At 43.5% G+C, this 13,158-nt stretch overlaps 1 protein-coding gene across 1 annotated transcript; it reads left to right on the plus strand.

The window, feature by feature from the left end:
- Positions 1-4,074: 4,074 nt before the first annotated feature.
- nr0b1 (nuclear receptor subfamily 0, group B, member 1) lies at positions 4,075-7,653 on the plus strand. Its single transcript, XM_061724616.1, has 2 exons — positions 4,075-4,837; positions 7,120-7,653. Exons 1-2 carry the CDS (start codon positions 4,177-4,179, stop codon positions 7,359-7,361), a joined length of 903 nt encoding a protein of 300 aa, XP_061580600.1. The 5' UTR covers positions 4,075-4,176; the 3' UTR covers positions 7,362-7,653.
- Positions 7,654-13,158: the final 5,505 nt, after the last annotated feature.

The raw sequence follows: 13,158 nt of genomic DNA on the forward strand, positions 1-13,158 counted from the left end.
CTTAACATCATATAGCATCTGATTGAGTGAGATCAATACAATCAAATTATACATGATTTGTATGATGTTTTTCTTTATTTCTTATTTGCAATTTTATTTAAATTCTTTTAATGTACTTTATGAATTGAGATTGTATATTTGATTTTGTATTTTTATTGTGTGGACCCCAGGAAGACTGGCTTTCGTTTTAGCGTCAGCTAATGGGGATCCTTTTAAATAAACAAATAAACAGATGTGTGTATAGACGTATTGATGGGTGTGCGTGTGTGTCTGAGTGTTAGAAACCCTCCAGCAGGTGAGCCTCTTATGGCGCTTTTCCACTAGTACCTACTCAGCGCGCTTCTACCCGCCACGCCCCCGTCTTGCGCTTTTCCACTACGGGCCGAGGCGGGTGGAGCCGTGCCAAGCAGATACTTTTTCTGTACCGAGGCTGCCGAGGTTCTAACCGGGCTGAGCCGGCCCTGGATCTGACGTCACCACCCTCCGCGCCACTGATTGGTCGGGGGGCGGGGCCGTCATACGTTTGAATCAGGAAGCGGGAGTCAGCGCGAGAGCGACTCGCGGCGATTTTATTATACAGCGCAAACGTCTGTTTGGTGATCCAACTCTGAGGTGCAGATGTTCATAAACCTGGTGACTGACGAGAGAATTAAAAAAGGGATGTACACGGGCAATAAGGAACAATCAGATCCACAGGCGCTCTGTTTTACTCTCAGCCGCTCGCGGCTCCAGCTGATTTCTCATCAGCGCCGACACAAACAAAGGGGTTGCGCAATCGAGTACGTCACAGCAGCTTCACCCCAACCGGCCCACTTCTCACCTGGGTGTGGAAAAACAAACGAGGACAAAGCGGGTGGAGCCGGGACGAGCCGTCCCGAGCCGGGGCGCGCTGAGTAGGTACTAGTGGAAAAGCGCCATTGGTGTTTTTGGTTGAGTCTGACACCTTCTCCTCTTGCCATTGACCCGGTCTTTGTACGTTTTGACTGTATAGAAACGTAATTCTCGTGTGAAATAAGACCTGGAAACAGGCATTGTGGCATAGAATTGTCAAATTGGTTTAATTCACCGTACGAATTGTTACAGATTACTTTTGTAATACTGTATTTGACCCGGTCTTTGTACGTTTGGACCGTATAGAAACGTAATTCTTGCCATTGTAAGAATGAGATGTACCTGCTGGACTCTACTGCCCTTACTTTTTAACTTGTGCTTTTTATTATTTTTTCCTCTTTTCTTATCATTGTATTTCATTTTATTTATTATTTACTGTTTAATTGTGTCTTGCCGCTTTTAATGTTGATGTAAAGCACTTTGAATTACCTTGTGTTGAATTGTGCTCTACAAATAAACTTGCCTTGCCTTCTCCTTTGAAATAAAGCATCACACATTCAAACGCGTTGAGCTGGAGGTCAGAGGTAAAACGTCCAGGACGGACATGTCACCTCCGTCGGAGGGGAAGACGCTTGAGGCGGAGACAGAAAGAGGGGATCAAGAACAAGAGAAAACGCAGCGGAGAGGTTTCTTTTCAGCTCTCTGCTTCTGCAACAAGACATAATGTAATCTCTCCTTGAGACGGGAGGATTTTTATAACCTGCGCCGCGCGGGCCTTGAGCTGTAGAAGAGACGGGCTGAGTGAAGGCTGTTTATCCTGCCGCGGCCTTGGTATAAACATGTGAAAATCTGTTTTTTTCTTTGAGCTAAATCAATACGCAGACGTTTCGACCTCTGAACGGCGTTGCAGCTCGACTACAGCAGAAGTTTTTCATCTATGTGTTTGGAGTCCTTCAAAGCAGCCGAGCGAGGAGCGCTGGGGTTTCCATGAATGCTGTGCATTCATATACGACTCGGCTGCTCAGACCTTAGCCCAGTAAGAAATGACCTCCGCTCCCAACGCTTGCATTATTCTGGGATGCATCGTTTGCATGGCCTATACCTGGTTAGACTCCTGTTCCTTCCCCTCCCTTTCAGGTAGCAGCCAACCACAACCTGTGATCCCTCTCAGGAGTAATTAAGATAACCCCCTAATTCATCTGCTTTATCCTAACCTGTCCTTATCTGTCTCCCATTCACTGACCCCCCCCTCCTCCCCTGATACTCCCCATCCTCCTTCAGTGGCAGATGAGAGGGGAGCGCTGAGCCATGACATCATAATTCACCACCTCCGGTTTTCACGGTTAAATCAATATCAGTGTGTCCAACTCAAGGATGGAAGTTGGCCTTCACAGCTCAGCTCTTCCTGCTGCTTTTTTTCCCAGAAAAATCATATAAATTGTCCCTTTAATAATTAAGCCTTCAAATCCATCTCTGGTCTGTATTTTTATTTTTTGGCTGATGAACGCAGTGGCGCCACCAAGGGCTGGGCCAGGGGTGGCCACCCCCCCCCTACAAATTTGATGGCCACCCCACTGGCCACTGGCCTTAAAAAAAACACTTGCCGGTCACATAGTTTCTATCGTCAGTTATGCATTTCATCCCAAATTATTTGGGCCAAATGCATATCAGCCGGCGTTTCTTTAAGTAATTCTGAGCCTAATAATAATAATAGAAAAATAAATAAATAAAAGAAATATTAACTCTATTTGTAGCTGCAGAGGAAAAAAATAATCTCACAAGGAAAACAAAAATATTGCTCACGCCTCGGAGCCTCTTCAGCATAATATAGCAGTCAAAAAAAAAGAAAAGAGAAGTAAGAGTTATACAAAACATGTACTGTATGTTGTACTATTATACAAATTTATTGAAACACATGGCGAGTCAAACATTTACCAAAGCAGCTGCCAAACACTCCTAAACAAGGTAGCCTAAAACGTGGGTTCTGCAGAACTGCGGCAGTAAATCCTCATCAGAGCTCCACTCTTTGATAGGGATTTCATATGAACCCAACCCGTTAATAATCATTATTTTCTCCATATACCGGTGCCTGGCTCCCTTGTTTAAGGTATCCCGGTAAATTCCAGTTCCTTTCCAGTAGTTTAACATCTTTTTTTTTTGCGTTCCGTCTGTTCACTTGGTGAAACAGAAAAGCGTCCCGTCTTCTCTCAAAACAAATGCACGCGACGGGACAGGATCTTTCCGGCAGTACGCGCTGGTGCTCATGGGAAACGTAGTGTTCTTTCTGGTAAAGCACTACCGCTTTTGTCCAAAGGAGCCGCCAAACTCAACAAAAGCTGAAAGTTACACTGTGCTGCTTTAAGAGGATGAATAGTTGAGGTCACGTTGGTGTCGGATTTGAGCTTTTTTAGTGAGATTGGTGAGAGGCAGACTACGGAAGAGTATTAGGGCCATGCAGAAAAAATATTTGAGAGGGGAAGATTTTTTTCTATTGTGCACTTCCAGAAAAAAGTCGAAATGTTGAGAAAAAGGTCGAAATGTCGAGATTAATGTTCAAATACAATTTCAAGAATAAAGTCGAAATTTCGTGAATAAAGTCGAAATTTTGCCTTTTTTCTCAACATTTTGACTTCTTTCTTGAATTCGTACTTCAACATTAATCTCGTCATTTCGACTTTTTTCTCGAAATTTTATTACAATATTAATCTCGACATTTTGACTTTTTTCTCAAAAATTCGACTTTTTTCTCAACATTTTGACTTTTTCCGCGAAATTTTGACTTTTTTCTTGAAATTGTACTTCAACATTATTCTCAACATTTCGACTTTTTTCTCGACATTTCGACTTTCTACTCGACATTTCGACTTTTTTTCAACATTTCGACTTTTTTCCTCGACATTTCGACTTTTTTGTCGACATTTCGACTTTTTTCCTCGACATTTCGACTTTTTTCTCGACATTTCGACTTTTTTCTCAAAGTGCATAATGAAAAAAAATCTTCCTCCTCTAAAATATTATTTTTATTTTTCTCCTGCCTGGCCCTAATAATACTCTTCCGTAGCAGAGAGACACCGCCTTTGTAAGAAACCTGAAAGCTGTGAGCAGCGTGAGAGAGAGAGAGAGCAGGGAAAGAGGCTGGGATTGGAAAGAGGAGGCGCATGAGGCGCATGAGGTTTGGGGAGGTGGAAGAATTACGCAGAGGAGTCTGAGCGCGCAGTCAGAGCGCACGGTGGAGGACGGCGGCTCACACTGCCCTTCTCTGGCTGGGGCCAAATCAGGGGCCAATAAAAACAGGCTCCCCTCTGTCTCTGACCCCCCCGGCCACCGGCCACCGGCCCGGCGGTCATGGCCGCGCTGGAGAGCTGCCGCTGCCGCGGAGCCGGAGAGCGCACCCACGGCAGTATTCTGTACAGCATCCTGAAGAGCGCAGAGGAGGAGCAGCCGCAGCAACCGCCTTCTTCCCAGTGTTCCCAGCCCTCGCTGCAGCAGCTGCTGCAGAAGACCCCCCCCGGGGCCCCGGACCCCCAGCACCAGCTCCAGGTCCAGACCCAGACCGCCGCCTGCTCCTGCGGGTCCACGCGCCGCCGCGGCGTCCTGCGCGCCCCGCAGGTCACCTGCAAAGCCGCGTCCGCGGTGCTGGTGAAGACGCTGCGCTTCGTCAAGAACGTGCCGTGTTTCCGAGAGCTGCCCGAGCACGAGCAGCTCACGCTGATCCGGAGCGCCTGGGCGCCGCTGCTGGTGCTGGGGCTGGCGCAGGACCGGGTGGACTTCGAGACGGCGGAGACCGTGGAGCCCAGCATGCTGCAGCGCATCCTCACGGGCAGCCGGCACGGCGGGGACCAGAGCCAGAGCCAGAGCCGGGGGGTCTCCGCTGCAGCCGCCGCCGCCCCGGGGGTCTCCGTGCACGACATCGAAGCCATCAAAGCCTTCCTGAGGAAGTGCTGGAGCGTGGACATCTCCACCAAGGAGTACGCGTACCTGAAGGGGGCCGTGCTCTTCAACCCAGGTGCGTCTCGCTGGTTCCATCGCGCAAAGTTCCCCTGTCGTGCCAAAAAGTGATTGCCTGCCAGAATCTGATTTCTCCCCTGAAAATGGGTCTTTTTACCTGCCAAAAATTGATTGAAGGCCAGATACCGTTAATGAAAGGTTGTTTCTACCTAAATATGATTTGATCTCATTCTTGAGCTTCATAATATAAACACTAGAGCCCACAGGATTGCTTTTAACTCTTTTAAAGGACCCATACAGGGGCGTCAATTGGGTATGGCAAGGTACGGCAGCCGCCACACCTTGGCTTCAAGGGTTAAATGTAAATGTTTGTTTTTTCAATACATTTATGGAATTTCTCTGTCTCCTTGTATTGATTATTACTAAATACATATAGAATAACTACAAATGCAAATCAGAACAACATGATCGATTTCACTAGTTATTATACACTGCAAAAACTCATCTTAACACGAATATTTGTCTTATTTCTAGTTAAAATGTCTAATTTTTAGTCAAAAAAAATCTCATTACATTTAAGACAAGACTAAAAAACAACCATGTTCACCTGTTTCAAGTAGATTTTCACTTAAAATAAGTAGAAAAATCTGCCAGTGGAACAAGTTGTTTTGCTTGTAATGAGAAGATAAATCTTGTCCCACTGGCAGATTTTTCTACTTATTTCAAGTGAAAATGTACTTGAAACAGGTGAAAATGGTCAAATAACAAGTTATTTTTCTGGTAATGACTCTTGTTTTAAGTGTAATGAGATTTTTTGACTAAAAATGAGACATTTTAACTAGAATAAGACAAATATTCCTGGTAAGATTTTGAGTTTTTGCAGTGATCGAGACTTGAAAAAGTTTCAATTTTCTTGACCACACAGATAAGCTCCATATCAGACTTCTGTGATGAGTATTTGCTGGACGTGTTGATTGATACTCTAGTTAAGTTCTGTGACTCGTAACCTTGCCATACCTTAGCTTTGACTGAATTGACGCCACTGGACCCATACAACACAAAATAGGCATTTTCACCTGCCAAAAATTGATTGAAGGCCAAATACAGTTAATGAAAAGTTGTTTCTGCCTAAATATGACTTGATCTCATTCTTGAGCTTCATAATCTGAAAATCTGACGTTTTAGCCATATCGCCCAACGGGCTGCTGTGCGCGCTCCCGCGGCCAGAAATCAGATTATGGCAGGCAATCACTTTTTGGCACGACACCGGCGTAGGGTGTGCGTCGCTGCGTACCCTACACCGTAGACTTTCCGTTGGTGTAACGCGGAACCATAAATCAGTCTTTAAGTACAGGGGCGCCTCCAAAAATAGTCCAGGGGCCAGAGCCCAAAATTTAACTTGTCAGTACCACTCAAGGTGACCAAACTTACTTATGATTTTTGAAAAGATCATGCCTGTATATGATATTTTGGTATGATAACCTTCCTGAGTGGCAGCTCATAGTTATCAGCTCATGAAGTTACCCACCCCCTTCAGAAAATTACATATTAGATGCTGGTGCATATCCTGGTTTAGACTCATGTACAGGATATCTGTCAATGTTTCACAATATTGTCTTTGGTATCATTAGGGGACTGATAAAGCATTCATTTTTTTTTTTTTTTTACTTTCTAACTTGTCTGCATATATATTAATGGTTAATACCATGTTGGTAAAAACCCAAGGCATATATATATATATATATATATATATATATATATATATATATATATATAGAGAGAGAGAGAGAGAGAGAGAGAGAGAGAGAGAGAGAGAGAGAGAGAGAGAGAGAGAGAGAGAGAGAGAGAGAGAGAGAGAGAGAGAGAGAGAGAGAGAGAGAGAGAGAGAGAGAGTTTTTATTATTATTATGAGGCTCAGAAATACTTAAAGAAACACCTACTGATATGCATTTTGCCCAAAAGATTTGGGATGAAACGCATAACTGACGATAGAATCTACGTGACTGGCAAATGTTTTTTTTTTTTTTTTATTGAGGCCAGTGGAGTGGCCAGCAAATTTGAAGGGGGGCGTGGCCACCCCTGGCCCTCCCCCTGTTGGCGCCACTGCTAAAGTAACAATATCAGAAGTTGTTTATCTGGAAATGATTGTCTTAATGTCTTTACAGACAAATTATTTGTCTGGTGCCAGTTTCACAAAAAGTTGCGCAGGACATGATAAATAAAACAAGTCAAATCCAAATGAACTTGCAAAAAAAAAAACCAGCTAAATAAGACCCATTAATAATCCAGAGGCTTGCAGCTCAACTTTTCTCACTGTGTTTGCCCCCCCCCCCACCCCAGATCTGGAGGGTCTGCGCTGCCTGCACTACATCCAGTCGCTGCGTCGGGAGGCGCACCAGGCTCTGAACGAGCACGTCCGGCTCATCCACCGCGACGACACCACGCGCTTCGCCAAGCTGCTGATCGCGCTGTCCATGCTGCGCGCCATCAGCCCCCCCGTGGTGGCGCAGCTCTTCTTCAGGCCCGTCATCGGCAGCGTCAACATCGAGGAGGTGCTCATGGAGATGTTCTACGGGAAGTAGCCGGGGGGCGCACGCCGAGTGAAGAAGGGACTAGAAATGCTCGAAGCTCTTGTTGGTGGTTGGGAGAAGTGTGCGCGGACGAGACGAGAAGGATTAATTTATAACAGCATGGAAATCTTTAAAAGGACTGTGAAGTGACCCCGAGAGGATGTGTGTGTGCGTGTGGGAATGAGAGAGGAAAAAGTGTGTCGAGGGCAAGAGACGTTATAATAGAGGAAACTTACAAAGCAGCTTCTGAAATTCCTAACTTATTTGTTTTTATATAAACTATTTTTCTATAATAATAAACAAACATTACCATGTCTGCTTGGTATCTGCTCCTTAATCGCTGACACACTTTACATCTGAAAACAAAAGTGCTGGACAGAATGTAACGTGGAGATAATTTGTATCACTGTCCGCAGCAGTGATGGCTCATGTGACGTCACCGGAGCAGAAGTGCTGATAAGGATCCGTCACGTGGACTGTGCACTAAATGAGCCTGTGTTTAGTGATTAACAAAGACTTCTAAATGTGGTTGTAATGCCAGGTGAGACCACCAGAGGGCAGTATTGGACCACATTAAGAGGTCGCTCCGTCCTCGCACCTTCCCCTTCCATCCCATCATCGTGCGGGTCGGCAGGGCCGGCCCAAGCCTCCATAGGGCCAGAGGTGTCAAAAGTATTCACATTCATTACTCAGGTAGAAGTATAGATACTAGAGTTTAAAAATACTCCTGTAGAAGTTGAAGTATCAACTCAAGTTTTTTACTCAAGTAAAAGTATAAAAGTAGTGGTTTCAAAACTACTTAAAGTATAAAAGTAAAAGTAACGTAAGGGGGAAAAACCAATTAAGGACAAAAGCCATTGAAAATGAATGTATCTTAGTATAATGCAAATATATTAAAGAACCATATATGTGTACTATTGAGCATTAACATGTGTTTCAGAGAGCAGGAGATATGATGACTAGTTGCCTATAAGTATTGTAATGGTGCAAAAAGTCAAACTTCAGAGGCATGTTATCATTTATCCTAACCTTTATTGGAATGTACATCCAAGTTTAGTTGCAGGAATCTGATGTGAGAACAAAACTGGACAAGAACATCTGAAACAACCACAACCAAATTCACTCTATCCGGATGGAGCAATTTAATTGGATAGTTTTTTTTTTAAAGGCCGAAATGAAATACGAGTAACGAGGCTGTTTTTAAAATGTAAGGAGTAAAAAGTACAGATAATTGCGTGAAAATGTAAGGAGTAAAAGTAAAAAGTCGTCTGAAAAATAATTACTCCAGTGAAGTATAGATAATCAAAATTTCTACTTAAAGGTATTGTGACATAATTTTTAACATGCTTTTAACACTATTAAAAGTCTTGGCCAATATCCCTCAAATGTGTCTAAAAGGGTGTAACAAGAAAAACTTCACTCCAGTACTCCATGCCTGGCTTTTTATGACAGTGTTTTTTTGCGCCGTGAAAAACGCTTCCTTTTCCCCCTTTCCTGTCAATCATTGCTCCGCTCCTCCTCCAAACCTCCTCCAACCCAACTGCTACACACTTCTGCCGTCTCCACACACACGCGCGCACACCGAACCACAAACACCCACACACACAGCCCAGACAGGGCGACTACAGCCCGGGGAAGAAGTCCGTGACCAGAGGACTGGAAGGCAGCACCGTAGCTCCCCGCAAGCAATACGCTAACAGCGGCGTCAGAGAGTTAAGCCGGGAGCGACAGGCGAAGCATGCACGGAAAAGCAGCACGGCGAAGCAGACAGTCCACACAAACAATCACAAAAATAAAGGCATGGGAAGCAGCAGTGTCCCCTTATCTTAAGTCCAGTCAGTGGCTGCGGGTCTTCTTAGCAGTTTTCCTCCGGTGATTAGAACAAAAGAGGCTCTAAACAGCTCCGTGTTAAGCCTGATTTATGGTTCCGCGTTAAATCGACGCAGAGCCTACGCCGTAGGGTTCAGCGTACGGTGCGCATCGCCGCGTAACCCTACGCCGTAGGCTCTGCGTCGGTTTAACGCGGAACCATAAATCAGCCTTTATGGTGCGCTGGAGAGGAGACAGGGAGCTGGGTGGAGGGGGCGGTGATTTAGCGGGTCTATACGTAACAACCCGCCAGCAAACCTGATGCGCCGTTTTTGCATAATTGTGCGGAAAATCCCAGAAAGCACACAATACACTGAATGTTAAAAGTTCGTTTTTTTTGGGTGTAATTGATGTCAAGACACCCAACAAAACACAAAAAATCAAGAAAAATGTGTTTTTCATGTCACAATACCTTTAAGTAAGGTAACAAAGTATTTGTACTTAGTTACTTGACACCTCTGCATGGGGCCCTAAGCAAAATTTGATTTTGGGGCCCTCTATTACTGCCAATAATACTGATTATTGATCATTCACACACCCACTATAAACTTATTTCATGTTCTTCCCTGTCATTACAAATACACTTGTAAAACTAGATGTAAGAACTTTTTGTGGTAGTTAGATTGTAATCCACAGGGATTAAGACCATGGAAACAGACAACAGATTAACAAACTTGCAGAAGAATCTTACAATTGATATTTATCAAAGTCAGGAACTGCCCCTACTGGCCACACAGAGAAGCAACAGGTCAAAGGTCAAAGAGTTGCACAGTTGCAGCAGTTGTTGTTTCCATCATCCTATTGTCAGCCTGGCAGGTTTTTACCCATCTATGGTTTTTAATCTGAAATGGAGCAAATTCAGCTACAAGAGCGGCCTGGGGTTGATTTACACTTAATATTTAAAGTGATATAGTACTAAGTGTGATACTGAGTGTCATCTACAGTGTACAGGACTGTCTCAGAAAATTAGAATATTGTGATTTTCTGTAATGCAATTACAAAAACAAAAATGTCATACATTCTGGATTCATTACCAATCAACTGAAATATTGCAAGCCTTTTATTATTTTAATATTGCTGATTATGGTTTACAGCTTAAGAAAACTCAAATATCCTATCTCAAAAAAATTGAATATTCTGGGAATCTTAATCTTAAACTGTAAACCATAATCAGCAATATTAAAATAATAAAAGGCTTGCAATATTTCAGTTGATTTGTAATGAATCCAGAATGTTTGACATTTTTGTTTTTTTAATTGCATTACAGAAAATAAAGGACTTTATCACAATATTCAAATTTTCTGAGACAGTCCTGTAGGCCTACTAAAGGAAACTAAATAATAAAATAGATAATTTATAAACCATTTACTGTAAACACGTTATCTACTTTATTTTTGGTTTTAAATAAACTGCAACAGCAAACAACAACTTAGTACTACAAAAACTAGAACTATAATTAAAAATCACTCAACTTAGATAAACAGTACCTCGTCAATATGTGTGTTTATGTAAAAATTATAATTTATTTATTTTTTTAACTCTTGGGGGCCCCCTAGGGGTCACAGGGCCCTAAGCAGCCGCTTAGTTTGCTCATGCCTTGGGCCGGCTCTGCAGGTCGGCCTGGGACCGGCGTGTGGAGCTGCCTCAGGTGCAGCATCACTTCCACAAGGTTTCACTCATGTGAAGGTACAAACAAGCGTCCAGTTCCTTCCAGGTCCCCGTATTTACTAAATACAACGTCAGATAACCGGCACATGACACCACCTCATGATTTATTTAGCAGAAACGCTGAAGCGGCGAGTAAAAAACACTCCATTATTCATCAGCTTGTTGAACCACCTTCACCAGCAACAGCTTGAGATCATAATGTTTCTGTTTTACGATACAAGTATCACATGTTGTCTGGTACATGTGAGTACTCCTCACTAGTTACCTGAAGCAGCACTTAGTCCTTCTCCTCAGAGGAAGTCCAGCGCAGAAATGACCCTCCTTTACTGGCAACAGCTGCTTCTTGAAGATGTCTTTTCTTCTTGGCATCGTGTAATACCCACCTGAATACCCTAGAGCCTTACCTTTGTGGAGGCCTGCACACCTGCTGCTGACCAGGTGATCACCTGCACCCGAGCACCAGCACCTGGCTGCTACTTAGCTGGAAAAAACTCTTAGGCCCTGTCCCAATACTCCCACTACCCCTACTTTTCAGCACAACCCCTAAATTTTGCTCGTTCCCTTGAGGGTAGTGGTGTCCCAATTCCTCTTTCCACCTAGGGGTAGTGGAGAAAACGAGGGTAGTGGCTATGAGACTGTCCCTACGGATCGAGGGATTTCGAATGCTCACTAGCTGAACTAGGGCCAGACAAAATTCCCAGAATTCCTTTCGTCGTCATTTGCGGACTGATTCAAAAAAAAAAACATGGCAGACATTTCTTATTTTTTAGTGAATAAAATCAATATTTTGAGTTAGTTTCTGCATAAAAATGCGTTTTGATTACATTTCTAGCGAGAAATATATATTTTATTTTAGGCGTAGCTACAACTCTTAGATTTCATCTATTAAACCAACATTTATCTTCCTAAATTATTTATTTCAGCCAGTGGTAATTCTCCACAGAGCTGCAGGTTTCTCCCCGGGACGACGGCGCAGGTTGACCCGGCCGTGAGCTGCTGCTGCTGCTCCGAGCCGGCGGCTCTTATCATCTCTGAAAACATCAGATCAAATTTCTTAACAGGCGTTATTTGGATAAACTGAGCCCAGGTTGGGGATCTTAACGGTTACTTTTACAACTGAAAAATATTAAAACTTAATAAAGTGGCATATTAACAGCGCTACAGCTGAAATTAAAACAGCTTTTGGCTCTCAGCTTCCTGATTTTAGGGGTGGTGCATTTTTGCATTACAGAAAATAAAGGACTTTATCACAATATTCTAATTTTCTGGCTCCAGTCAACCCATCTTAGCATTTGCAGCAGCTGGCTGGGTTTTCCCACCTAGACACAGCTGAGACTGTGGACGTGTTAAAGTTGCAGTTTAACTTCTATAAACATGTAAAGTTGCAGTTTAACCTCTGGACGTCACAACGGTAGAGCAACCGGCCCAGTTCAGCCTCAATACGCTCAGCTTTGGGTCGATGGTGGGGAAGTGGCAAGTGTCTCGCTTTGTTGTCATCATGCTGCATGGCATGTGGAGGAAAACCTTGTTAGGAGGCGTTAACCCGCAGACATTCAGCTAAGAGACCATGAGTTATAAATCCATGCTGCACAACATTCACCTCCCTCTCTCTCTGGTTACACGTGACCAAAAAAAACTGCTAAAAACACATCAACATCTCACAAATAAAGTCTAAGTCCGTTGATTGTGGCTGTGTTTTGACGATGTGTTCGGAACCAGGTTTGAGTCTTTGCTGAGAAGAAGGATGGAGAAGATTATCGTCTCTCTCAGAAACCCACGAGACCTGGAAATGGGTGGACCTCCAAACTGGGTGGGAACGGTGGCATCAGCGGCTGTGACACGACAGGGATGGAGGAGGTGGCTGCCGTGACGACAGAAAAGTGTATTTCATTTAGGAGAAACAAAAGGAGGGATGGAGGTTCAAGGGGGAAACCTTATCAGAAGAATATAGATAAAGTACTTGGAGGTTTTTACAGGACTATGGTTAATCATAGTTTGCAGAACTCTTTTTAAGAGAATACAAGTTTAATCTGAGGTAAATGTGTCATTGAGCTAAGAAGAAATGTGTCAGAAGTCGATGAAACTAAATCCAGATGTTTGATGACAGTTTCAATTTAAAAACTTTCTTCTTTTTTTAATTAGTTTTGATTTTCACTGCAGAATAAGCACTTTCAATCAAATCAGAATGCAATTAAAAGTATACATTTGATTGATTTGTTTGTTTGGAAGTGAAACTGTCACTTGCAACTCTCTCTCCCCCTGGTGGCCAGAG

This window comes from Cololabis saira, chromosome 6, assembly GCF_033807715.1.
Source record: "Cololabis saira isolate AMF1-May2022 chromosome 6, fColSai1.1, whole genome shotgun sequence".
Taxonomy (NCBI): Eukaryota; Metazoa; Chordata; class Actinopteri; order Beloniformes; family Belonidae; genus Cololabis; species Cololabis saira.